The sequence below is a fragment of the Mya arenaria genome, chromosome 17 (assembly GCF_026914265.1).
Source record: "Mya arenaria isolate MELC-2E11 chromosome 17, ASM2691426v1".
Lineage (NCBI taxonomy): Eukaryota > Metazoa > Mollusca > Bivalvia > Myida > Myidae > Mya > Mya arenaria.
In genome coordinates, this window is record NC_069138.1 from 8,948,492 (window position 1) to 8,975,519 (window position 27,028).

The 27,028-nt window shown below is 34.8% G+C and overlaps 1 protein-coding gene across 1 annotated transcript; it reads left to right on the forward strand.

The window, feature by feature from the left end:
- Positions 1-20,285: 20,285 nt before the first annotated feature.
- Positions 20,286-24,878, forward strand: LOC128224692 (uncharacterized). The gene is made up of 2 exons (XM_052934666.1): positions 20,286-20,747; positions 22,162-24,878. Exons 1-2 carry the CDS (start codon positions 20,434-20,436, stop codon positions 23,516-23,518), a joined length of 1,671 nt encoding a protein of 556 aa, XP_052790626.1. The 5' UTR covers positions 20,286-20,433; the 3' UTR covers positions 23,519-24,878.
- Positions 24,879-27,028: the final 2,150 nt, after the last annotated feature.

Consider the following 27,028-nt stretch of genomic DNA (forward strand, 5'->3'; position numbering starts at 1 on the left):
CACGGGCTTTACCCAATGAGCACAATTTCACGTGCGTTTTGTGCGACACAAGATTGCATGATTTAAAGATAATTTTATGGGTCATAACTCTGCACTTATTTTCCGAAGCAATAAAAAAACTCAGATGCACCACTTCACATGCTGTTCAACATTCTTGTCAAGTTTCATCACCATGGGTACTACATTTTTTAAAATACCAACGACATAAGATGGCATTGCTCTATAAGCTATGTTCACTGAGTCAAGGGCCATAACGTAGTATACATTAACCGAGGCATAAAAAACACAGAAGCACAACTTCACATCCTGCCTGTTACAAATACAGAACCATTTTTCAGTCTCTATTCTGGTGCTGTTTAAGACAGACTTCAAGGACAATCGTGTCGTCTCCAATTTCACTCATGCGAGACAAATTTTCTTTAATTGAATATTCAGCGATGGTTTATGGCTCTCGAAGGATGCTTTTAATTGTTTTTTGCACCTTTCCACAAATTTAAGGAAAATAACTGTCATTAGTTTTCTAAGACAGACGTGGATAAACATACAAGCGGAAAAGCTATTAAAAACACTGTTTCAATTCGCTGCACATGTGTCCAATAACATAAACAAGAGGGCAATGGTGGACTTAAATCGCTCAGCTAAGTGAAAGTTTTAAACCTCTGTTTTTTATGAGATTGGATTGTTTTGTTGATTTATGACAATGCAACTAGGGATAAACTATGATCGAACATTGTCAAATGTTGTAGTGGTTAAGGTCATCCAAGCACAACATTGATCCTTTTTTTTCGAATATGTACACATGGTCCAAATTATTTTGCTGTAGCTTACAAAATAAGACAGCAGGTCAAAACTCATAGTATACGTCATTGGAAGACAACATTAATATTTTATTTCAAAACTATACAAAAAACGAAAGTGCAATGCTGAAATTTCAAAAATAAGAAAGAAGGTCAAAAGGTCACAGTGAATGTCATCCAATGACAAAACTAATATTTGTTTAAAACAAACGGTGCAATAGGTCTAAATGTTATTGCTGAAGCTTCAAAAACAAGAACGAAGACCAAAAAATATTGAGAAATCTTTGACCCAAGGGGCATAGTTTGAACAAACTTGGTAGAGGGCCATCATATGATGCTACATAACAACTATCAAAGGCCTGTCCAAGTTGTTTGAGAAAAGAAGATTTTCAAAGATGTCCCTAAGTGTATAAAAAAAACACTTGTGAAGGGCGTGGCCAGTTTTGTCTCCAGGGGCATAATTTGAACAAACTTGTTAAAGAAACACTAGACAATGTAACACATCACATAGCTCAGCTCTCGGCCTAAATGATTTTGTTAAGGAAGATTTCTAAAATCGTAGACATTCCGTATTTGAAATAAACTAATGAACCAATTGTTGACAAAGTTCTCTGGCGTTTTATTCGTCATCGTGTGCAAATACACACGAAATAACACTACAAAGAAACAATAAATAAAATTCTACAAAACATTTAATAATACCATGTACACAAAACCGGCTCAAGCCGACGTCATAATTGTGTCGGTAGACGTCAAAATAATGTCACATATTATGCCTTCTCAAAGAATTCGCCCTGATGTGCGATACACTTATGGTGGCGTCTTACCCAGTTCTCATAAACGTTTATGAACCAGTCACAGTCTGATGTGCAATTGAATGTTTGTACCGCATGGCTGATCTCAGTTCTATCATTGAATCGTGTTCCTCGCAAAAATGTCTTCAACTTTGGAATATATGCGAAATCCAATGGCGCAAGGTCGGGGGATTTGGTGGATGGATAGCTCGCTGGAACCCTAACACATCGATGTCGTGTTGTGTGTTCCTAGAGGTATGGCTTGGGGCGTTGTCCTGGTGCAATACTACGTTTTCAATTTGAGCTGCCATGTCTGGGCGCTTCTTCCGTAACGCATGCATAACATCATGGAATCTGGAATGAGACAAAATACAACTTCCTTAGTTTGATGAATAAATGTTATAAGAGTTTTAAAAATTTAACCATTTAAACAATTTAACCAACTTCAAGCATAAACGTTTTTATTATTATAATAGTTTTATCTTAAGTTATATTTTTATCTAAAGTATTTAAGTAATTTATTATTAACCAACCTGCGAATAGTAGCACGAATTTCACTGTACTGCAATCCTTGTACTTCGGCCGCCCACGAGATGTACACTCTGTATTACCGGCGCTAAATCTACCATGCCATTTATACACAAGTGCTCTTGAAACATTATTGTAACGTTCTGTGAATTTCATCTGGCGTAACGTATTGATAGGTGTCATTCCTGATTGTACACAGAATTGAATAGCTGTTATGTGCGCCGCTTCTTCGTCTGACGTCGCCATTTCTGCTAATCACAGTTTGTGATGATGTAATACTATCGTGTGTATCGTTGTCAGTAATAACGTCAATATTGTTTTAAACTTAACATGATGACGTCAAACAACGGCGTCGTCATACGATATGATGTTTTCCCGGGGAAATTGATGCAAATGTCTTCTCAGAACACTTTTATCAGAACTAATGAATTTTCTAACGATTGTTTATCAGACTGCGCCGGTAAGGTATACTTGTACATTAAAAACAATGTATGAAATCTATACTAAACAATAACGATTCAGTTTTTCTTGATTTTTTTATTTGTTATATATTGAATAAATTAGATGCAACGTTTTTTTCATATGTGACGTCGTGTATTTTTTTATCAACAAAGTCTACGATTTAGTGGGACAGCCCTCGTAGCTCAGCTCTCGGCCTCAAGGATTTTGTAAAGGAAGATTTCTAAAGATTTTCATATCGGTTACCATGGAAACCAGAGCTCTGCATTTTTTTGAACAATTTTGATAGGTCGCCATCTGAAAAACATCCCTCTGAAGTTTCATCTAAATTGGCTACACGGTTTTAGAGGAGATGTTGTTTGAAGCAACTGTTAGCGGACGACGGACGACCGACGGAAGACTAAGAGAATACTAACCCTGAGCACTACGTGTTCAGGTCAGCTAAAACAAACATAGTATTGTAGTCGAACACATTTCATGGCATTGATTCCAGGCCAAATAAATTATTTTCGTTTTAAATATGCTTTTATATTTTGGTGATTGTCTGATTCGGAATTCCAACAAAAGTCCCCTAAAAAGTATTCGAAATACTACATGTAGACATTGACATACGTTCGAAAATAAGTCACCCCTACTTTATCCACCGTGTAGTTAAATTCTGCTCGTTTTGAAATACTATTATGACATATATTACCATCATTAGTTTTAATCATACCCGGGGTCAACTTAATAACATTTTTCTTAAGGGATCATAAACGGAAGACACCTGTTGAAACCAAATGTCACATCCTGAAGTCAGGTATCCATCCGTTCGAATATTTCTACCTTTGTTTTTTTGTGTTAGTATAATCTTTAATATGCTAGTTTTACAAAGAATTTCACATGACGTTTGGTGTAGGAGAGCTCTTAAATTTTTCAGTTTAGTGTTTTAACGTGTATATATATATATATATAAGGCTGCTTTAGATATTAAAAAACACAAAACGCCTAGAATCCCGATTGCATGGAAGGAATGCTTTGAGTACGAATTATGTGTATAAAACACATTAAGCATGCAACAAGGTTTCATTGTCAACATTTTTCAGCAATTCCACCATTATTCCAACTGATAATGATGTTCAAATTTATTGTATGCAGATCACCTTTCCTCCAAGTAAAGAATTTATTATTATTGAATAAAACGCAGATCAATTTCGTCTCCGATAAATTTGACTAGCACATACATCGGTGTGCACATTATTACCTACCTTCTGTGCTTAAATATCCGAGAAGAAGTTCATTGTTTTAGTTGTTAATTAAATTCTTCTTTAACTTAAAGATGCACTCTTACTCCCAAATAAGACTAACCACAATTAATAATATTGTTTTAATATTGCAAAAAGGATGAATAAATGTCGAAAATAATGTTTCAAATGAAAAATACCGAGTTTAATTTGAAAGAAAAGACCATAAAAAAGCTATTTCTACCTTATGAGACTATAGTACACCACAGTAAATATTTTAGCATTCACCAATCATTTAATATTGTTGCGCTTTCTGCTATTAAATACAAGGTTACAATCTTGTTCTCAGTAATTTATATTTTCATTAAATGCATTATTTAGTAAGTAGTTAAAGGTTTATCAGTCAAAATTGATGTTTGTTATACATGTGAATGTATTGATTTTGAATAAGAGTGTCACTTTAAAATGTAGAAATCTGCTAAAAAAAATGGCGTCCCTCCAAAACGTTGGTGTCCTTCGGATCTCGGACATCGTCAGAGTCGAACACTGTAAATTATAACACACTTAAAAGTTAAACCATAGGAGGCGGTGCAAGCCAAGCGAGCAAAACTTCCATAGACATTAAAATGTTAATAATATGTTCTACCTTATAACGGTTTCCCAGTAACAAATTTATGATGCAATTCTTCACAATTAAGCTTAGTACATAATAAAAATTGACATTCATTGTCTGGAAAAAAAATGGAATAGTGTTTTGTTTTGTTTTTAATATTTCTTGAAAATTGATAACAGCTAAAAAGGACTCGTTAATAATTTTGCGACTAGAAACTTTTTGAGAAAATGATTTCCTGGAGCAATAACATATTATTGCTAATCGTTATTTGAAGTAAAATCCCAAAAGCTTGTAGCAAAATGAAAGCTTGCATCAGACAAAATGTAACCATAGGTATAAGTTATTGAAGGGCTACACTCTCGGGAAGCGTGTGCTATGTATAATTTCAATAACTCGGATAAAGAATGCAGTTATTTATATTTTTACGGATATCAGATTCTAATTTGACAAGACAACAAATGCCAAGGAGGTTATGTTTTCTTATAACGACATGTTGATGTTGCATACCGATTTTAAGTAAAACGAATATAGACAAGCAACTAGCAGTTTTAAAATAATCACGCATTTTCATCTATGATTACCTTTTAAGGGTGACATTCTGTCTTTACACTATGCTTCAAAGGCTATTATGAGTAACAATCTCATCGGAGCACTCAACGAATGGGCATTGCCCTAGTGCGATTATAAAAAAAACTTACGCATCCATTGCTGAACACATAGTGAACAGACAAAAGTGGCCTGTTGTAAAAGAATGTGCCCCCTAATAGATCATAACGGCCCCAGGAAATTAATAAACATAAATTCAGACGGGTAATCGTTGGTGAAAAGTATAACATTTGCGATTTCCACAAGTACGTAATGAATGCTTGTGATGTGTTATTTTTTAACCAATTACATGTTGAGAGTAAAATCTTGGACATGGACCGAATGCCTTAAAGCTAATAGATAAGCTTATAGATAATTAGTTTCTGACATCAGGAAGATATCTGGGTCATAAGTTTGCTTAAAGACATGAACTTCAATCAATATTTATATGAAAAATACAGAAACAAGCTAAGTAGCCAAAAGTCAAAACATTAACCACATTTAATGGCACAGGGTAAACGCTAAACACATAGAACACAAAAATAAACAATCACAAACCAGAAACATGGAACATCAGCACAAAACTCCACAAACAACACAGTACATATATATTGTATAAAAAAACTAGGTGTGTTTATCAACGATTATTAGGTACCGCCTTGAAACGTTCAGTAACATGTTAATTTACTAGGGGTTTAAACCAGTTTGTGTGCACTACCTCATCCTTATCCCAATAAAAACTAATTATACAAGTTAAGCCTGAAATTTCAATGGTAAATTCTATTAAGTTGACAGCATTTTTTGTGGATTTTCTTTCTTTCTTTCTGAACACGTTGGCGACTCCAAATATTGTATATACAAAATGGCGTGTACGGTGATATATGTACATAAAAGATATTTTCTGAGGGTGTTTGCTCTTTTCAAGTTAATTGCAGTCTGATTGAATATTGTTAAACTCTTTGACTAGCCATTACTCCATAGATGTATTCATCTTTTCGAAAATCTCAATCACATACTGACTGTCAGTAAGCTGAATAATATATCATCATCGAAGGCTTTTGCATTGGTTGCAACCATACAGTATGGTTTAACAAATGTCTGACTTTGTAATCCGCAGCTAGGCATCCCCTTGTGTCACATCAGGGTTCCTAAAATTGTGTGTTCACTGGCTTATTACCAATTAGAACTGTGTTCAAATAAAAGGGGATGAAGGAGAGGTGATGTCAAATATTGCACACCCTTAGAGACGCCCGCTCTTACGTCGATTCCAAGATACGCCTCTGCAACTTCCCATGCTGGTTAACATTCCTTGTAGGTTCCATAACTCAGGCGCATATGTTTATCGCGAAAAGGGTGACAAAAGTGTCCATACTGTATATGGAATGTTAGACTACGTTAAGAGCTATAACTGGAGGCGGCAACATGCTGTACCCCTAAAGCACAACCTCATGTGCTTTTTAACATAACCTTCAAGTTTCATCACTCAGCCTAAAAGGCTTTTTGGAGACACAAGCTTGCATGTTTTATAAGTTTTTTTTAAGTTAAGGGATGACTCTGCGCTTATAGGCCGAAACAAAACAAAAACAACGCCAACAAGCTATTAACCAATTAGCATGCTGTTTTACATTCATATCAAGTTTCATCATTCTGAGAAATACATATTTATAAAGATACGCGCGAAACAAAGAGCGGATGCTTTGTAGCATACATTTTCACTAAGCCAAGGGCCTTAACTCGGTACTTATTAGAGGCGACACACAAAATAGTATAGAAGCAGAGTTTCACGTGCGGTTTAACACTTCTGTATAGGTTTTTCCCTCTGGGTAAAAGTGTTTGGAGATACGCGTGACAAAATATTTTAAGTGGTAACATAAACATTAATTACAAATCTACAAGCTTACAGAATCATTTGAAAGTCTCCTTTCCAGGGCTTTTGAAGACAGACTACAAAAACAGTCGTGTCTTCTGCAATTTCACTCACGCAACTCATCTCTTCTTTAATTGAATATTCAGCGGTGGTTTAGGGCTCGTGCAGAATGCTTTTTATTGTTTTTCGCTCATTTTAACAAATTTAAGTAAAATTATTGTCATTCGTTTTCTAGGACATGCGTGGGTGAATATGCAATCAAATCCTAGATCTCGGCCTGACACACGGAATTAAACAAAAGTCTATTGATTTCAAAGGCATGTTTTTTCATCGACTTATGGCATTAATTCAGAGGAAAAAAAAACATATTTTTCATCGATTTCCATATATTCAAAACTGTGTTCAAATTAACAATTATATCTACGTCATCGTTATTAACTTAAAAATATATACTCCCCTGGAAGTTACAATGATACACTTGTGATCTGCAGTATTTCTAAGAATATTTGACATAACTGTTTTAACTGTACTTGCGTTAAATAAGTCATTGAGCACATCCTCAACTATTTCATGTTTAAAAGATAACAAAAATGATGAAAACAACATGTTAACTTTAACAAAGTTCCGAATATCGGCCCAATAGTGTATAATGGTGATTTCCGATACGTCTCCTGAAAAGGTATCAGAAATCCTACATGAGGACATTGGAAAAATTATTTTCGAAATTAACTCAATTAAGTAAACTATGTTATCATGTGCTACCCTCTTAAGTCGTAGCTACTCGTTTTTGAATATCAAAGACAAATTCTACCTTTGGACATTAACCACTACTATGTTTAGTCGTAGTCAAGGTTAAAATTTAAAAAGTCTAAGGTGGCGGTGCAAATAATCCAGCAAGCCGTTTATGGACTTCTAAAATGTTACATAATATGAACTACCTGATTATAACGATTTCCCAGCAACCACTTTATGATGGCATGATGTGTTCAGAAACTGCAATTCTTTACAATAAAGCTTAGTTCATAACAAAAGCCGACATGCAATGTCATTGTCTGGAAATGTAGGTTATCATTTAATAGTTCTTGAAAATAGAGAAAACTTTCTCCTAGTTTTGCGACTCGCAGCTGTTAAGGGAAGTGTCTTCCAGGAGAGAAAACAAGTATTGCAAATCGTTTAAATTACATGTAGTACACATAAATAACTGAAAGCTTGCACCAGACATAAATGTATATCTTTTTTTCCGTTTAATGTTGTCTATTTTGTAATACGATTGCACCCAGATTGCGCCGCGCATGCGTAGTCTTTCACGTTAGGTTCGTAAGCAAACTGTTTGTATCCCTGTCGCTCAAAAGAATAGCCGCAAACACGTTTTATGAACACATGGCTGTTCTCGCTCAAGTTAAAACCTAATTCCCGATAAGTGCTGACACGGATTGCTGTTTCTCAATACCATCAATAGTCTCACAGAAAACAGCTCAATATCGAAACTTAATGTATTTTAAAGATTGTATGAATAGGTAATGCATGCTGGTGCATTCTGGTGCCTTTCTATTTGAGAGTCCACATTTAGCTGTTGTTATGGGGCGTTGAAAGTGTTCCACAGAGCATACAAACGCTATGCCACATTCCATGACCGAAATGCGAGTTTATGTCTCTAATGTATAGTTTATTTACAGCTTGCTTGTCCAATAAACCGAGCGCATGTTTATCTTTTAAGTATAAGGCTACATTATTAAAACCAAACAAGTGCATGAAACGGTGCCAATAAAAACACTATTCACATATAAGCAATTCATGTAAGGTTTCCTTACGGAGAAGTATTGATTGTATGGCCACACCAAATTAATGTTTAGTTCCTCGGATTTTTGCCAAAAAAAATTGGAGCGAGCGAGCGAAAAAAATTGAAAAAAAATTGTCAGTTTTCATAAAAACCGAAGCGAGCGAAGAGCGAAAAATATATTTTTCCTTATATTCAATATAAATGAGAAAGATTGTTCAAATAATTGCCCTTAAACCCATTTTAATTCCATCTTGAACTGAACCTCTAATGGACATTGGGAAAATGTCGGAATACATACTATTTATTCATCCGTGTTTAGTACAAACATTATATGGATAAATCTAATTTCTTATATAAGTAAAACATACTTTAATATGACGATCATTCATAATAATAAATAACCCTGCTTTTAGTAAAAAGTTTGAAACGACTTATATAAATCTACCTGAATCAGTTTAACATAATATGCAACTTCAGACATAACTTAGGATTGATTTTGGATTTGTAAAAAATGATCACTTACACACTCGCATCATCAAACATCAGACTCCATATAACAAAGACTAAATTTTGTTTTTATTATCACAGGAAATGCAATGACATGTGCTTATTAAAACAAAAAGAACAAGAGTATTTTTCAGAGTACTTTTTTTGGTTATTAAGATGTTTTTATGCACCAGCCAATTGTATATGCCCCCCCCCCCAAGTCCGGAATAGCGGGGACTTTGACTTCCGGTCTCTCAAAACCCGGGTAAAATACCCGACCTGCAGGGACACACTGCTGGTAAAATCCCTGCCAAATGGCCCCGCAACCCCGAATACCTATGTGAGGCCCATTCCAGAATATTTTCAATATGAAGACAAAACCACATTCACTAGGCACTGCGGGGCCACCTGAAAGGTAAAAACACAGCCCATTGCCTCTGCTGTACCCGGTATACCACGGGAATAAGGGTGAGGGGTAGGCGGGGCAGTGGTTACAATTGACAAGTGCATTACAATCCCGGATTATGTTGCAAATAAAAACAAAATATAAGGTGATAAACTTAGGCTTACTTATATTGAGGTATATCCAGACCAGTGATTATATCGCTATTTGTGAAAAGATATTTGTTCAAAACTGTTGCTTTGTCAGAATTTGATCAAAAATGAGCTTGATACATCAATCTGGACCAAACAATGACTCATGTTCCAGTTAAGTTGACCTGTGACATCTTCAGCATCGTCGTAACGAGGTAAAATGTTGGTCCCTTGTATTATGACTTGAATAAAATAGTACTAAGTTGATCATTCCGAGTTCCATTCAAATCGAGTCACTAATTACGCAAAATAATCGCTACCAGTCTCAGATACACATGCTTTATTGCGTAATGATTGCTTTAAATAATGATCCTTTAGTGTATGAGACGATCAACAATGACTTCAAGCATGCTCAAAACATATTTATTGTCAAAAATAAGATTTAATTTCCAAACTTCGAGCCACATTGTTTATACCGGAAGCGGCCATTTTGATTGAATTTATTGAACCCATGCTAAACCGATCGATATACAGTATAAAAACACTACGCATCGGTAACTTCCCTTTACAAAAACAAGAAAACTAGCGTAGAAAAATAATACTTGATTATTTTTAGCCTTTTAATAAATTATTACCTGAAAAAAATCTGCTTGGCGATCAAAATGGAGGTGCGGGCGCACAAAAAAAATAAAAATATTTTTTTTACATTTCCAAAAAAATAGGAGCGGTAAATCCGCGGAACGAAATATCAATTTGGTGTGGCCTATACAACCATTCGTTTATTTTTTGATGAATTAAGATCATCTCTTTTAATGAAAATTTTATAAGAAAGCAGCATTTTGGTGATGGTGATGTATCTGCAAGTTCATTTTCACAATCCTTTAATGATGCTGAACATATACATTTACGAGGAGTGGCTATTTCTTTTCTTGTAAGACGACGGTGTTTTGTAAGGCCATACCAAATTGTTGTTTATATTTAGCGTCAACCCTTAGTATTAAAACCTATCCCGATATCCTAAAAATAAGAGACGAATCCCCTTAAACGAATTCAGCTATAAACCATGTTTACATGCACAATGCAAGCGTTCAAATGACAGTAAACGGTACATATAACACATAAACACGACAAACATCACACATATCAAAATAAATTCATCAATAAATGATGGGATAACCGCCTTGGTGGTCATATATTTCAGAGATTACATGAATAACAGAGCTAAAGACAAAAATATATATGATGACTATGCTGTTTATATTCTGTCATAACTAAGATATTTTACAAACCTAAGGATGCATTCTTTTCATTTTGAGTATTTCGAGATACATGATTTGAAAAATGAATAAGTCTTACAATAGGCCAGTAATAATAAAAGCGAATGACAGTGTGGCATTTAAATATCTGTCGGTGAATAGTCTGAAGGGATTTAACACTTATTAACAAGGAAATAGACAGTTAATGGGCCGATTATATAGAACTTTGTTAAAGAAACAACGTTGTTAACGTCATCGTTGTTAACTTTCAGATTATTTTCCTACTCTGGAAGTTTCTCTTGTACTTTGGAGTTTTTCAGACAAAATTTGAGACAAGCTTTTCAGCTGTACTTGTTGTAAATAAAAATACTAACATATCACTTAATAGTTCACAGATTTACACGATGTTGTAAATCATGTTATTAACTTTAATAAAGTTATGAAAACTCGGCCCTTTGTTCCAAAAGGGTTGAATCTTTAATACTATAGCAACATTGTATTCTGCTCACTGCAAAAGATCTTAAATTAGAGCGAAACAAAACTCTTGAAACAAAATTCATGCATTCTCAACTTCATGAACAATCCATATCAAAATATATCTAAAAAAAATACTACAAAGTATATAAAAACCCAATGTTACCCCTCGTTATATAATATTCCACACATATATGAATGATTTGCCATGCCTTACAGCCAATAAACACCCATGGTGCCATTTTTATTAGGATATGAACTTCCATTATACTAAATCTGTATAAAAGTCCCAAATGACAACTAATTGATTGCTTAACTTCGTCAATTTTGAGTTTAATTTTAATACTAACTAAAGTTCAATTCTCACAAATATGAAGCAACATTACTAAAATATAACAGAAAGATAATTTCAATTTAAAGCTTAAATCGAATAAGACCTCTATGGAAACGTTCCCATCTGTGCAGACTCGAAATATTTCATCATCGGATTGCCTTTATTGTGTGTAAGAGAGATTGACATGTGGCGGAGCTGTCTGTGAGACAATTAAAATGTCGGAGCAGACATCTCGTTTTCAATACGTGAGATATTGATGGATTTTTAGATACTTGAGTACTTTATTGTCGGAAACTGTTACAAAACGGTGTCCAGGTCTGTTGCTCACTGTGATACTATTTTCCCAGCCAAATCATTAATGCTCTGTTTAGTTGACCCTGCCGTTTAAACTTAAAACGTCGCAACCATTAAAACAGTTACATACGTAACAAGCGTATGAAACACACCTTCGTTCATTGAAGTTCTCAATTGGCAAATATAGTAATACTGTATCAAATTGAAAATATTCCATAACTTGTGTTTATTCTCTGCGTGGCGTATGCGTGACAATTTATAAATTAATTTGTAAATAATTATTCCTTTAAATCGTGTTAGCTCGACTCGAAATTGCACATTGAAATGTTTTGTATGCCGACATAAAACTGTTATTTTGATCTAAATTACGTATTGAATGCGTTTGTTTTCAATCGGAGGACCTTTTTGATAACTGATTCAATGCGTTTGTTTTCTAGCTGCGAACTGTATCGTAGAATACCACAATCCTGTCTAATGTCATCTTACGTTCAGTGTGTGACTGTGTGAAATAAGGTTTATTTCAAAGGCAACGGCAACAGTGTCATTAAAGGGGCACACTATAGATTGATGACAAGAAAATCATAACAAACAAGTGACTTAATAATGCATTCAATATTTCAACAAACATCCATCAACCTATATTGTGCCTCTTTAAGTACAACCATTGACTATGAATGAATATATGCGTGCATTTGAACACGTTCATACTTTAAATACATCTCAGATCTGGATTTCAAGTTAGTTCATTGGCGTGCATGTACATATGGTTATATAAAGAGCAAGCGTAAGAAAGTGGATACTCATGGAAAGAAACAGATAGTGTTTACTTTAGTTAAGTCCTTGCAAATCACTCATTACTATTACAAATTGCATTTCTGAATCACCAGTGAAGTTTTTGTTATTGGAAGCATTGAATGCTCCTGTTTTTATTCCCGCCCCAAACCATCAGGTGCATTTCAAATTAATGAACATCTGACGATTAACTAATTTACTTTAAACATAAAACAGACTGTAGTGAATTGGCATACTAGTATACCTAAACGTATCACATGAAACTAACTAAAGAATAGACGGGTGCGTGACCCTGCAAAGCATCTACTAGTATACAAGATTAATAATTTGAACTGGTTCTCAAATTGTTGTGCAGACAATGTTTTCACAAGAGTAATGATGGTGTCCTTAAGCTTTGACCTACTGAAAAAGTATATAATTGTCTGGTCAAGGGCTTCCCGCTTCTGACGATACATAGTCCTAGGTCAAAGAATTATCAACATGTTGTTCGGACATAATTTTCGTTTGAATATATATTGACCGTGACTTTGACCTTTGATCAAATTACATCAAAACAAGTGAAAGTGAAAAAGGGTCGAAAAACACTCCTTTACTGGTCAAGGAAAACTAACCACCTGAGTTTTACCGTCCTACATCAAACTGTTCTCAATTTACAGCTTTAAGTAAATGAACACTACACAAAAAAGGATGGGGGTATTTGGCGTCTTTTCGTTATTTTTATGCGAAGTTACTTTTATATTTATAAAACACGTTAAAATTTCAAGTGTTTGGGTTTTATAAATATGAATATAAAGAGATTGAGCTAGTACTATTAACATACCAACTAATAAGTTGCAATCAACTTTTCAGGATGGCAATAGTTTTACTACTTTCTTCTTTGATTGGAAATAATATGACTTTGTGTGTTGCTGGAAATTGGAAAATAAACACATTTTGTTTGGTAATTAGGCACATATTCGGCCCCTAAAAAAACCTGAAAAAGGGGCAGAAAAAACGGAGATATGAATCAAATTGTAGTTGTTATATTACCCTATTACGAAAGTTGTTCAATTGTTCTGAAATGTAATAAATTTAAATTTATTTATACCTGGTTTTCAGCTGTGTTTTGCTTTCCTTTGTTTATCTTCTTAGTCAATGTTGACGAATAACTAAGGGCAGTTACTCCGTCAATTATGAACTGCCCTTAGTTATTCGTCAACATATTCATACAACTAATAATTATAGACTATGATCGGTATTAAACAGCAATTACATTTCAAAACGATTAAACTTAATAAATATAGTACAATCCATATGCATACCGATTTTAAAAGAAATAAAAGCAATACTTACGTGAAAAACTACAGAAACAAGCTCAGTAGCAAAAAGTTTAAACATAAACCCGGTTTAGCCCGGCAAGCCACTGCCACTTTTGAAAATAATCAGTGTTGTTCGATAATAAAAAATAATGCAATAATATTTAGCTCTTGATCCTTTTATAAGTCGTTGGGTTTATTCTGTACAAATAAAAAAAAATTATAATATTATTATATTATTCCAATCAAACGAATGACGATACTTTGATGTATCATGCCTAACAACGCGTCCATTCGCTGCATTTTGGTGGGAGCTCATCACATTCCAACATAAAAAGGAGAAAGTAATTTACCCAACGAGAATAATTTAGCAAAAAAAAGAATGTGATAATATAACATGAACCAAAGACATCTAAACGTTACACGACCTAGAAAAGAGAAGGAAGAGTGGTCCGAAATGGGGCCGAATGGGCTCTGTTTACGCCAATATGTTTCGTTTGCAGTGCACCGAGCCCAAGGGAGGCTAAGAGCTTCGCCTATCCGATGTTATCAGAGCAAAAAAGAGACTCGACAAATAAACAGCTGATTCCCTTTATTGGAGATAATGCCATGATGGATTGACAATGTGTCGGAGCTGTCTGGGATTGCAATAGCATGTCGGAGCAGACAATTACATTAAGGTTTTTTGCTAGTTGTCTGTATATTTGCGTAACTTATCGCTAGAAATATATTAATTTGCGTCAGTGATATGCGCCTTGCTATAAAATGGTGAATTCCCTGTATAGTTTATAGCTTGTATCATATTTGATTGTTTTCTTTGTTTTACTTAATGAATTAATTATCATATCAGCACGGTAACTAGTAAGCTGTGCTCTAACCGTGCAATAAGGATCGCGAGGATAAATTTAAACTACATTTCAATCTATGCACGCGAGTTTTTTTAACTTCTTTAGCAACATGGTAAACTTGCAGCTACTTTACCCACTATCATACTTAAAATTATTGAAAGAATACATTCTCGGGAAGAGTACGTTGTGTATAATTTCTATAACTCGGGTAGTGAGTACAGCAACGCATGCTTAATCAGGTATTCAGATTCTAACATGACAGAACACCTAATGCCTAGGCGGTTACATTTTTATAACGATATGTTGATGTTTTTGTAATGTGTTTTATCGTCTTGTGGTTTTCAGGGTTTCCCGTTTAGAGTTTCTTCATCCGTAAACCTTTAAATGTGTTTGAACTAGAACTTTTTTTCTAAATGAAAATGACACTGATGCATGCTTTATGCGTCAAAGAATTGTTGCTTAAGAGTTGCATAGTGGTAGATCCGTGGTCTAGTGGTAACACTCTTGACTCTCAATCCCAATCCCCTACGCAATGATCTCCCTTGACAAGCAGAAAAGATATCTGCCACCATGAACAAGTATAGCTGGATTCCTGCTGTTTAAACTATATAAACCTTTTTTTCTTAATGTTTTTTCTTCTATATTTTTGGATGGTTTATTTATAAAATTTCAATCAGTCAATTTGCAATGAGGTACAAAAATATATTTTGAAATTAAAGATAATTTACAATCTTTACCGATATGATGTATGGTCATGTGATGTGTATGTTGGCAGAGAATAATGTACTGTAACGGAAGTAACACTGCGAGGAGTTTGTGTCAATCAAGTGGTCGCAGGTCGATTCCCTGCCGCACCATTTAAAACAAACTTATCGTCTTCCGCGAGGGACGTTAAATGGGGGTCCCGTGTGACAGTGTTATACACTGGTGCACGTTAATGACCTAGGGTAGCTCTAACCAGGGTTACATTTTGTCTGTGCACTATGCTTCAAAACCTAATTATATGACTAACAATCCCATCGAAGCACTTGCCGGATGTGCCTTGCCCTAGTGCGAGTATAAATAAAATTACAAACCCATAGCTGAAGACAATGAGTACACCAAGAAGTGGTCCGCTGTGAAAGAGTGTGCCCCCAATAACTCACAACAGTCCTTGGAAATTAACAAACATATATTCAAATGGGTAATTGGTTGTGAAAAAGATAACATTTGCGATTTCCACAAGTCGGAAAATGTATGCTTTGGGGCGTTTATACCAAACACATTTTGAGAAAAAATCCTGGACATGAACAGATTGTCTTAAGGCTAATTGATGAAAAGTTTCTGATAACAGGAATATATCTGGAACATGAGTTTGCGTCAACACATAAACTCCTGTAAAACAACTACTCGACAGCTCGGGAACAACTATTTATGTCTCTTCAATCTAACAGAAATATCAGTTCTGTGACTACTATTTATGTCTAAACACGTTGACGACATACATTTTATATACCTAGTAGTTTAAGGTAATCAATAAACACATAAATGAAGCTCTCTGGTTTTTTCATTTCTCTTTTGAAGGTTATTGCAGGCTGACTTTATATTGTTGAATTCCTTATTGAATATTCAAACTAGCCAATTCTTTAGATGTTGACATTCGTTTCGGAAATGTCTGCCACATGAAATCATGTTTCCGTCAATACCATACAAACATTCAATGGATTGAATAGCATTGCATTGCTTGTGTACGACACACCGAATTCGACAGTGTGTCGTATACGACAGTTTGTCGAATCCGAAAGTTTGTCGAATACGACTAATGGTCGATTCAGTAAATAAGGAACTTGGTTGAATATATAAGAGAGTGTTTTTCTCTGCAAATTGCATGTATATCTCATATCGGAACGTTTAAAAGTAGAGTAGGTTTAACAGTTCTATACCTATCATTCGGATAAATTACAACTAAGTTCACTTATGCAACGCGCTTTTTATTGAATATTTCCCTTGACACCTTGCAGTAACGTCACCTGCAACACTCTAGATTCGAATTATACGCTATAATCTCAATAACTCGGGTTGCTGATCAAGTGACTTTACTAACACTGCTTCGCGGAGATTTTTTTTCCGGGTATAAATCGACAAGCGTAAAATATAGAGAAAATGATCTGGAAATGCTTGTTCAAACTGTCTCAGGCAACTCGTGTGTCAAGTTTCAATGCAGATTTATGAGATAGCTTTTACTTTTTCTTTCATAGTAAACTTGATCATGTCCAAGCTCTTTTTATGGGCATCCTGGACCATACCAGTGGTTACCTTTGAGTAAATAAAAATATGTATATCGTGTTCTAATAAAACCTAACCTATTACTGTGAAATCATTAATGTTCGTGGGCATGAAATTTCGTGGTTTGCCGAAAAAAAAAACTTGAATTCGTGGATTTTCATTTTTGAAAAAAAAAATCGAAGATGCGATCGTCCTAGATCGTCTGCATAATATCCACGCGATTGCCCGTGATTTCCGTCATTACGTCACTCGGTTTATGACACTCACTAATGTGGTACGACATGCCAATTAGTGCATATACCCATGTCACTTATCGATTTAATTGGGAATAAAGGTAATAAAAGAAGATGTACCCTGATCATAAATACAGATAGGGGAAGCCATTGAATGCCAATTAAGAATTTTGCAAACTGTGAAAACACCGAAAAGGTGCGTATATTGTCACGTTCGGTGCTTAGTAACCTTCAATATACTAGTAATCGATTAATTATTTTATTAAATAAAAAAATCGAGTATGGACACTCATCACGCACATCTTGTAAACTTGGAGATTTTCATTAACAGCACACGTTTAAAACGTGCTTATAACTGTCATTTGCTGCATAAAACACATTTAATTGATTTGGTTAATTATTTGTTAAAGGCAGTTATAATATATTAACAGAATAATGATCGTAAGTTATACAGTGAGACAGGTTTTAACACTGTATACTGCGACCTCTGTAAAGAATATACTAGAGTATGTACGTCACAAGGCAATTGAAAAAGTGAATAAAGGGTTTATATTTCGTGGGATCTTGAATTCGTGGATCACCCAACCCACGAAAACCACGAACATTAATGCCCCACGAACATTAATGATTTCACAGTATATGGTTTCGAATAACAGGTACGCTGTCTTTTGACGAAATTACAGATAGTCAGTAAATGTTTATACCTAGCATTCTTTCTATACCACCACGCATGCCAGGCTTCGGTAGCTAAGTATAGCGGATATTCAAAATTTGAACATTTCGCCCCCCATGCATGTTCACGCATGTGTGAAGTACAGATGCAAGCGAATGCTAACATAATGAAAAAATATTGCAGCGCACATTTCAAGTGAAATGTATACTTTCTTAATTGTTCATCTGATAACATTCTTAAAGTATGTCAACCGCAGATGTTTTTGCTACGCTTATTTGTGAACTCTACTCCAAGGGCAGTAATGTCAGTGCGTCCATGCTTCCCGGTTCATTGTTTTAAGTGGAAAACGTCCTCGATTCGGTGAGTATTATCACTGTTTTCTATATGTTTCAATGATAATTTTTAGAAACGAACTTGTGCACCGAATGAAGAGCTGGATAAATAATTTTAAACAAATGAAACTGGGATAATATCACTTTTACTATGTATATCCAGTGTCTCCTTAACTATCTATGCGACCCTTTGATGCATTTCACGTCAAAGTAGATCATATAATTATCTTAAGTTAACTGATATGCTGCTATCAAATATTATTGTAACAATCTTGTCAAACTGATTAATTAATAAGTTACTTTAATACCAGAAACATGAAAAACTGCACTGTTCTTAAATATGAGTATTATTTTAATTGTTGTCAATCGGTAATCAATTGCTTTTTATATATTAACATGCTTTGCAGACAATTCAGCTGGTGTTCGTCTTCCTGATTAGAAAGACAAGATAATAGAGTCGGCATGCTAACTTGAGACAAAGCCTGGACCATACATGCGTATACCTTTCAGTATAAAACAATTAACATGTTTAACTTGTTCTGCTTCGACTGCTTATTCTGATTCTGCATCGAACAAAAATTAAAATTAAAACGCCAGACATAAAAGGTGTTTAAACATAAAAAATGGCCGTATAGTGCCCATGTTAAGTGCGCAAGCCGTCGAAAAGAAAGAGATACAAAAAAATAATTAGCTAAAATAGGTACAAGAATGGTACACTGACTAAAAACACAGTTTCAAGTCACGCAGTTTTCTATTTTCACTTTGTAAACAAGCAACCGTTCAGCTTATACATTCAATAACTTTTTTGTTAAGGCCTCTAGAAACATAGGTTTAGAAACGAGAGATGCTTACAGTGATATAAAGTAACTTACCAGGTCATAATATCTTCCAATAACACTATAATACTTTAACAAACCGCCATTTTGTTCCGCATCCAACATTTCCCTAATTTAAGATGCCGCAAAAATAAATTACGTTGGAACCCCTGATCTGTGGCCAAGTGAATACTATTCAAGCAGAGAAAATAAATCAAAAGTTATGTCGTTTATTAATTGTATTTGTTTTGTACCATAGTGTCAATAACAATGTTCAATAAATAGTGTGCGGTTTAAAAGGGTTATTAGTACTGCGTGTTGATTCGGGTGGTTGTATTCGACTCGAATGGACTTTTCAGATTCGGATTTCATGAGTCGGATATGACAATTCAAATAAAAATCCAGTACAACTAACCCTTTTGTTATATTGTTTTACAGGTTTAAAAAACTCAAAAGACACATTATTGCATTATAAATATCACTTTAATGACGCACTTATTTGTTTATGACGTCATTTAAAGATCGCGCAATAATACTTAATACTAAGTTAAATTGATATAAATTTATTTTAGCTCGAGCGTGTATGAAACTTACAGCTTTATAAATACTCTCAAGTCCGCTTCTTTGGTCAAATTCAGTGAACCAGTACTGAGTGTCCATCTGAGAGGTCACAAGAACGTTCCCCGACCGGGAATCGATCCCGAGACCTCTTGGTCGGGAGGCAAACACTCTTTTTGAATGGAATACAGCTGTATTGCACAAGGGTGTAACACGGACTACCATTTCTCACTTTTTGCATTCATAACGCATAGTGTTGTTGTTTTTTAAGAATACAGTATTCAACTTTTAAAAATAGCATTCAAGTTGGTGCTTTTACATGGTACAAGAAAGAGTAGCGAAATAGTATTGAATTGTTGTATGCTACTAGTGTTGTCTTCTGCGTGTTTGACAACATTTATCTCCCCTATATATAAATTTACATTTTTCACTAGCCTCTGCTGTTAGATTGAATAGTTGTGTTCGCGGTTCGCAAATAATCGAGTTTCAATGTTTTATGTCTTATTGCCCTAGTGCAGATAATAAAAGTGTATGTTATAAGTTTCAACGTACATTTTAAGAGTTAAAAAATACAGTATTTTTGAACCAGAGAAGAAGAATGGCTTTTAGAGGAAAATCCATTGACAAGGATTATATCCTGATTCACGACTACAGTTGTTGTAAGTGTGAGGAAAATGACCTGAGCGCTGAAGCCCAGCACTTCTGTCCCCAGTGTGAACATTATCTGTGTGATAGGTGTGTAAGGATGCATAGGGACTATTTCAAAAAGCATATTGTGTATGGGCGTGGAGAAATTCAGAAATGGGTTAGGTTCTCTATCGACAGATGTGAACAACATGGCAAAGAGCTAGAGGTCCACTGTGATGATCACCAGGAACTTTGCTGCTGTCTCTGTGTGGCCCTCAATCATAGGTATTAAAGTACTGCAAGTTAAGTGGCATAAACTTAATAGTGTTTTTTGGAGGTTTTTTGAGGGCCTTCTGCATGGGTAAAGTCCAAATATTTAAATGTACCGAAATTTCGTTTCTAGCTCTACTTGCCAAAGGAAAAAAAGAGCTTATACGATGGCGGGTTGTTTGTCGTCCCTGCGTCCGTAAACAACTGCTTGTGAAGGAAAAAAATCTTCATCTTTGTTTTGGTTGGATCTCAATCAAACTTTAACTGTTGTTAGATATCCATGAGAGATCGGTTCCCTTCTGCTTTTACAGCTTCTTAACAACTATCAGGTATTGAGCCTCAATTAAGTATTTGATCATCACCAAACCTAAATAGTGGTTAAATATTGATATATTAATTAGAACTCAGTTTGTTCCGAAAACCAGCCAATCCGCCAAGTTCATGACTTGATCATTGGCCTTGTAATTGTCAAAATTGCTTCGTACAACTTGTAAAAACAATAGAGCATCCATTAAATACCAAACTAAGACTTAAGTTGCATATTGATGAGACCTCGGTTCCTCTCGAAAACCAGCTAGATTCGCATATGTATGACTGGATTATGCCCCTAAAATTGTAAAACAGTAGTTGAAGAAGAAGAAGTCAACTTCCGGGTAGTCAGTGCCGCTAAGAACATTGTCAGACAGAACACTCGCGTTGGCTAAAAAAAAATGTCCTCTCATTCAGTTTTCATACTGAAATTCAAGTGATCTAACGCAATAACCATTAATATTCACACGCTTATTGTATGAATATTTCTATTCACCACTGGACAGAGACAGAGGCTGTTTACACCGTCGTTAAATAACAGTTTTGTTAACAACAATATTTCTATCAGGCTACATGTCTCGACATACGAAATACTTACTGACGTTGATGAACATTGAAGTCAAATGTCGACGTCATGAATACAATGTATCGTACCTCATAATTCTTTACATTGTGTTATTGTTGTTGTCAAATAAGTAAGCCTTGACCGTTCGATTTTTTTAAATAGAACTTTTATTAAACACTAACACAGAGAGCACTTTTTTGTGAGGTTGTTTTTTGTCTTACCACTTTTTGCTTACAAGGAATACAACATTATGTCATTATAACAAATATTTTAACATTTGAAAACAGAGTAACTGGCTGAGAATCTCCTTTTATGTTATATAATAAAGTATATGAACAAATCGGGCATGAAAATATACACATATTTTCAGTTATATACCATGATGTTACATTGTTTTTGCTGAGTATAGTATAATTGATATAGGTTTGTGTAGAGTAAGATTGATTTTGCTTATTGGTAGAATTCAATTATTTTGTTCCTTTAATGTCATTCCATCCTTAGTCAATTATTTTGTTCCTCTTAATGTCATTCCATCTTTAGTCAAATGTATTCCAGACTGTGTAGCAGTATCAGTCACCTGCCTGACCTGGCCAGAGGCTTCCTGAAAACAGCAAAATTCAGACAAATACCGGAAGCAATGGACGAGATCAGCAGGAGATTGGACGAGCTTAAGAATACCAGGGTGAAAGACCAAGCCTCAGTTAATGACACTTACAATAACTTCATGGCTCAAATCAAGGCTCTCCGTAAAGAAATAAATAAGATATTAGACAAGCTTGAGAATGATACAGTGAAACACTTCGAAAGCATTATTAAGGATTTGAAGAAGGATGTGAAAGATGATCTGGAAAATTGTGACCGTATGAATGACCAACTTGAGACCATGTTTGACATGCTCCAGCAGATTACTGACAAACACAAGGAGACAAGTACTTACATTTCATTCAAAAAATGTCAGACCAAGTTGAGTGAAGCCTACAGTCTTGTGCAAGAAATACAGAAAAGGCCAAATGTAAGAATCGGGTTCAAATTAGATAAAACAGTTTTACCATTTCTAAGAAAGCTAAAAAACCTTGGCAATGTTCGTTCCATGCCAAAAGAAACCTATAGCATGCATGTGTACAAGGCTCAGAGTTCAGCTAAATATAATGTTAAAATAAAGGAGGATCTGAATGAATGCCATATTGTAGGTATATGCGAGTTACCAAGTGAGGACTTTGTTATTGCTGACTGTTACAACTTCAGAGTGAAGCTGCTGAACGTAAGTTATCAGGTCATTGATCATTGTAATCTTCCTGCCTGCCCAAGAGACTTGTGTCACATTGCAGAGCAAGAAATAGCTGTAGTTGTTAATGCCGATTGTAAATTACATGAGGTCCACTTCTTCACAGTGTCCAGAGGGAAGCTACAGGCAGTGAGACAGTTTAAAACGGGCCATGAATGCTTCTCAATTGCCCACCATCAGGGCCAGCTATATGTTGGTTCCGACAATGCCCTGTTCCTGTACGCAATGAATGGACAGCTAAAGAAAAGTGTATATGAACTCATTTCTGGTGTTCACACATGTGCTGTAAGTCCTGATAGGGAGAGAATTTATATTACAAATACTTCTGCTTCTAAACTGATGATACTTGACAAACATAGTCAAGTTTTATCCGCATTAGAACATACAAATCTAGTAGAGCCAACTGGACTATGTGTCAGCAACAGCGGCCATGTTTTTGTTTGTGGGTCTATGTTCAACAGTGTTTTACAGGTTGACATGGAGGGCAGACAAAAGCTGACCACAGTGGTCAGTGGGGAGGCTAGTGGCTTGTATTACCCTCAGTCAGTGTGGTTCAGTGAACAAACGGGCAGTCTGATTGTTGGGAATAATGAAGAAAACAGTATACTGGTTGTGAAGCTGTGTTGAATTGTGGATCAGACTCTAGTATTTCCAAAGAAAGAAAAGTGTAAAAAGGATAAAAAAAAACCACATGTAGTCGTCTTAGAAATATATATGAATAATACATTTAAATGAAGCAGAAACATCCCATGGACAAAACCTCCCATGTATGTTTTGACTAGGTGGACCAAACCTCCCACATCATTTTGAAAGGGTAGACAAAACATCCCAGATCATTTTGACACTCAAAGCCTGTTATTTGTTAACAGTAACAATCATTTACTTTTATAAATTATTAATTTGTAAAAAAACACATTTGTTCTGGTGATAAATGTGAGTCCATACTGACAAACATTTTTGGGATCTAAATGTCCAGGATGGGATGTTATGTCTACCATGTCTAAGTGATCTAGGATGTTTTGTCTGCCTTGTCAAAATCTGCATGTGGTATATTTTGTCCACCTTGTCAAAATCTGCATGTGGTATATTTTGTCCACCTTGTCAAAATCTGCATGTGGTATATTTTGTCCACCTTGTCAAAATCTGCATGTGGTATATTTTGTCCACCTTGTCAAAATCTGCATGTGGTATATTTTGTCCACCTTGTCAAAATCTGCATGTGGTATATTTTGTCCACCTTGTCAAAATCTGCATGTGGTATATTTTGTCCACCTTGTCAAAATCTGCATGTGGTATATTTTGTCCACCTTGTCAAAATCTGCATGTGGTAAAACCGTATATTTTATCCACCTAGTCAAAATGACGTGGTATATTTTGCCCACCTAGTCAAAAATGACATGGGACGTTTTGTCCATGGAATGTTTTTCCGGATCCTAATAATTACATACAGTTTAGACCTAACAAGAACTATTATGTGTATTGTAATATGAAGGCTGGATGCTCAAACTGTGTTGAAGAGCTCACATGTACATTTACATTTATATGGATCGCTTTCAGTGATTTTTGGTGCAGATTACTACTCTTTCCCTTTGCGAAATTTTTTCATTTCCCCCATTTTTATTTTTTAAATAAATTTGCAATTTGTTAAATGCAGATTACATTAATGAATAAAAAAGGGATAAATTTCTTGAAATATCAAAAAAATCTTGACATGACTAACTCTTTTACAGAAGTATGTATGCATAAAAAAGTGAAAACATATATATTTTCCAATATATTTGCTTTACATTAGCTATAGCCTCATTTTGTATTTTTTTCAAAATCAATTTTTTTCCCAATTTGCATGGCACAGGCGGTGAAAATTTTTCCCCAAAAAAATCACTGGCTTTTGTACTAAAATACTACTCACATGTTTATAACTTTTCTCGGGATAAATTGCGTTATCGTTGTAACCTATGATTCGAATTTTGTTTATTTAAATGTTAAAAATAATCAGCAAAATTGTTACTGTTGTAACTATGTTCTATTATATTTTTATTACTGTTAATTATGTTCTATTAGTTAAATAAACGTTAATCATTTAATTGACAAGTAGCTTTCTCGTGCTTACACAGGAGCTGCCTTCTTTATATGCGAAATGTCAACACACGGAGGGGGGGGGGTCTAATTGGAGCGTAATTGGATCTAAGAACGATGTAGTTAATCGGATTACTCGTTATTAATAACTGGCCAAAAGTGTGAAAGAAGTCAATGATGTATGACCATAAGGTTGACTTTAGCTGCATATTCAATACCACCCGTCTGGTCACTTATTGCTATACATACATAAAAGAACAGGGTCATAATGGAAAGATCCAGGAAAATTCATATTCAAGGATACATTTTAAGTGGGGGTTTTAATTATTTAAGACATATATATTAGAATATTTTCCGATCTTGTATGTGTTGCCTGTGTTGAACTATAATACAGTGCATACAAAAACATAACATATGTATTTACGGAAGAAATCCCCGTTATAAATTCAATACTTTTATCCAATTCTTATTAAACTTGGTCAGAATACTTGACTGCATGTTTTCTTGAACAATTGTTTATATGGATCACCTCAGATCAAAAACTGGCCACTTGATCAAATCTAAGGGGGAAAATCCCCGTCATTAATTCAATAAAACAATATCCAATTGTTATGAAACTTGGTCAGAATACTTGTCTGCATGTTGTCTCGAACAGTGATGAATATGGTCAGTCACCTCTGGTCAAAAACTAGGTCACTAGGTCAAATCTTAGGGGGGGGGGGGAATCCTGTCATAACTTCAATACTTTGTATCCAATTGTTATGAAATTTGTTAAGGATACATGGCTGCAGGCTTTTTTGAACATTATTAATATGGTTCACCTCACGTCAAAAACTTGTCACAAGGTAAAATCTTCGAGAGAGAAAATATCCCCATCATATATTCAATAAAAGAAATCAAATTGCATTGAAAAATGGTCAGAATAATTGTATAAATTTATGTTGTCCTGAACAATTATGAATAGTGAGTAGTTTTTTAAAGTAAATTTGTAAATATAAGTTTATATTTATTGCCAGTGAAGTGTTTTATTGCAAACATAATTGCGAATCCCAAGAGTTAAGTCATAAAGTTTAACTGCTAATTTGAAATTACTACCTGATCTTTTTGCAGTGTAGTTAAAGTTTACAAATTTCTGACATTGTTAACCGTCCATATACATCCGAGGTTGTTTTCAACAGAAAATAGCCGAGAAGTTCCGAATGAAATCTTATAGCTTCTTATGACCAAATTGCATTACGAGAAAGAAACAATCTGGGAATGAACCGAATGCCTTAAGGCCAATTGATCAATAGTTTCTGACAACAGGAATATATCTTGGACATACGTTTGCTAAAGGCATGAACTCTTGTGAAATTGGTCAAGAAAAACTAATTAGGTTCCATCAGGCTATATAGGTCAGCCTCTGTGTCTGAATTATTGCACCATTCATAAAGTGCTTTTAGACATAAATGAAGTTCCATCAGTCTAAATAGGTAAGCTTAAATTATTGCAACTTTCATATAGTGCTTTTAGACATGAACTCTTGTGAAATTGGTCAAGAAAAACTAATTATGTTCCACCAGTCTATGTATATAGGTTAGCCTGAATTATTGCAATTTTCATATCATAGTGAACAGAAACATGATTTTAGGGAACAATATTTTTTTTCAAAAATAATTTGACAACCACACGAGTGTTTAATCTACCGAATGGCGAGTGAGAAAATTCACGCTTACGACCAAAACTGAGGTTATTTTGTTTTCTTTTACGCAATTTGATGCAGGCTGAATTAAGGACGTAGAACTCGTTTTGGAATGGTCAAACTAGCCATTTCTTGAAATGTTGATAAACTTTGCCTCATCTTGGAACAAACGATACTAAACATGTGTAACATTATTTTTTTTAATCTGACCCATTCACGAGTTTGGTACGAAGACTCCGGACATCGTGTTTTGGGCAAACTACTAAATCCGCACTTTATGGCGTTAAATATTCATACATACATGTACACATAAAATTACTTAAATCTGTTGACCTTTTCATGAGTTTTCGTCCGGACAAAAAACACCGAATGACTGACTC

Bases quoted from the DNA above. Each gene is read 5' to 3' on its own strand.
- LOC128224692 (XM_052934666.1), top strand. From the start codon at position 20,434: ATGGCTTTTAGAGGAAAATCCATTGACAAGGATTATATCCTGATTCAC. The intron at 20,748-22,161 runs GTATTAAAGTAC...AATGTATTCCAG, and splicing joins TGTGTGGCCCTCAATCATAG to ACTGTGTAGCAGTATCAGTC.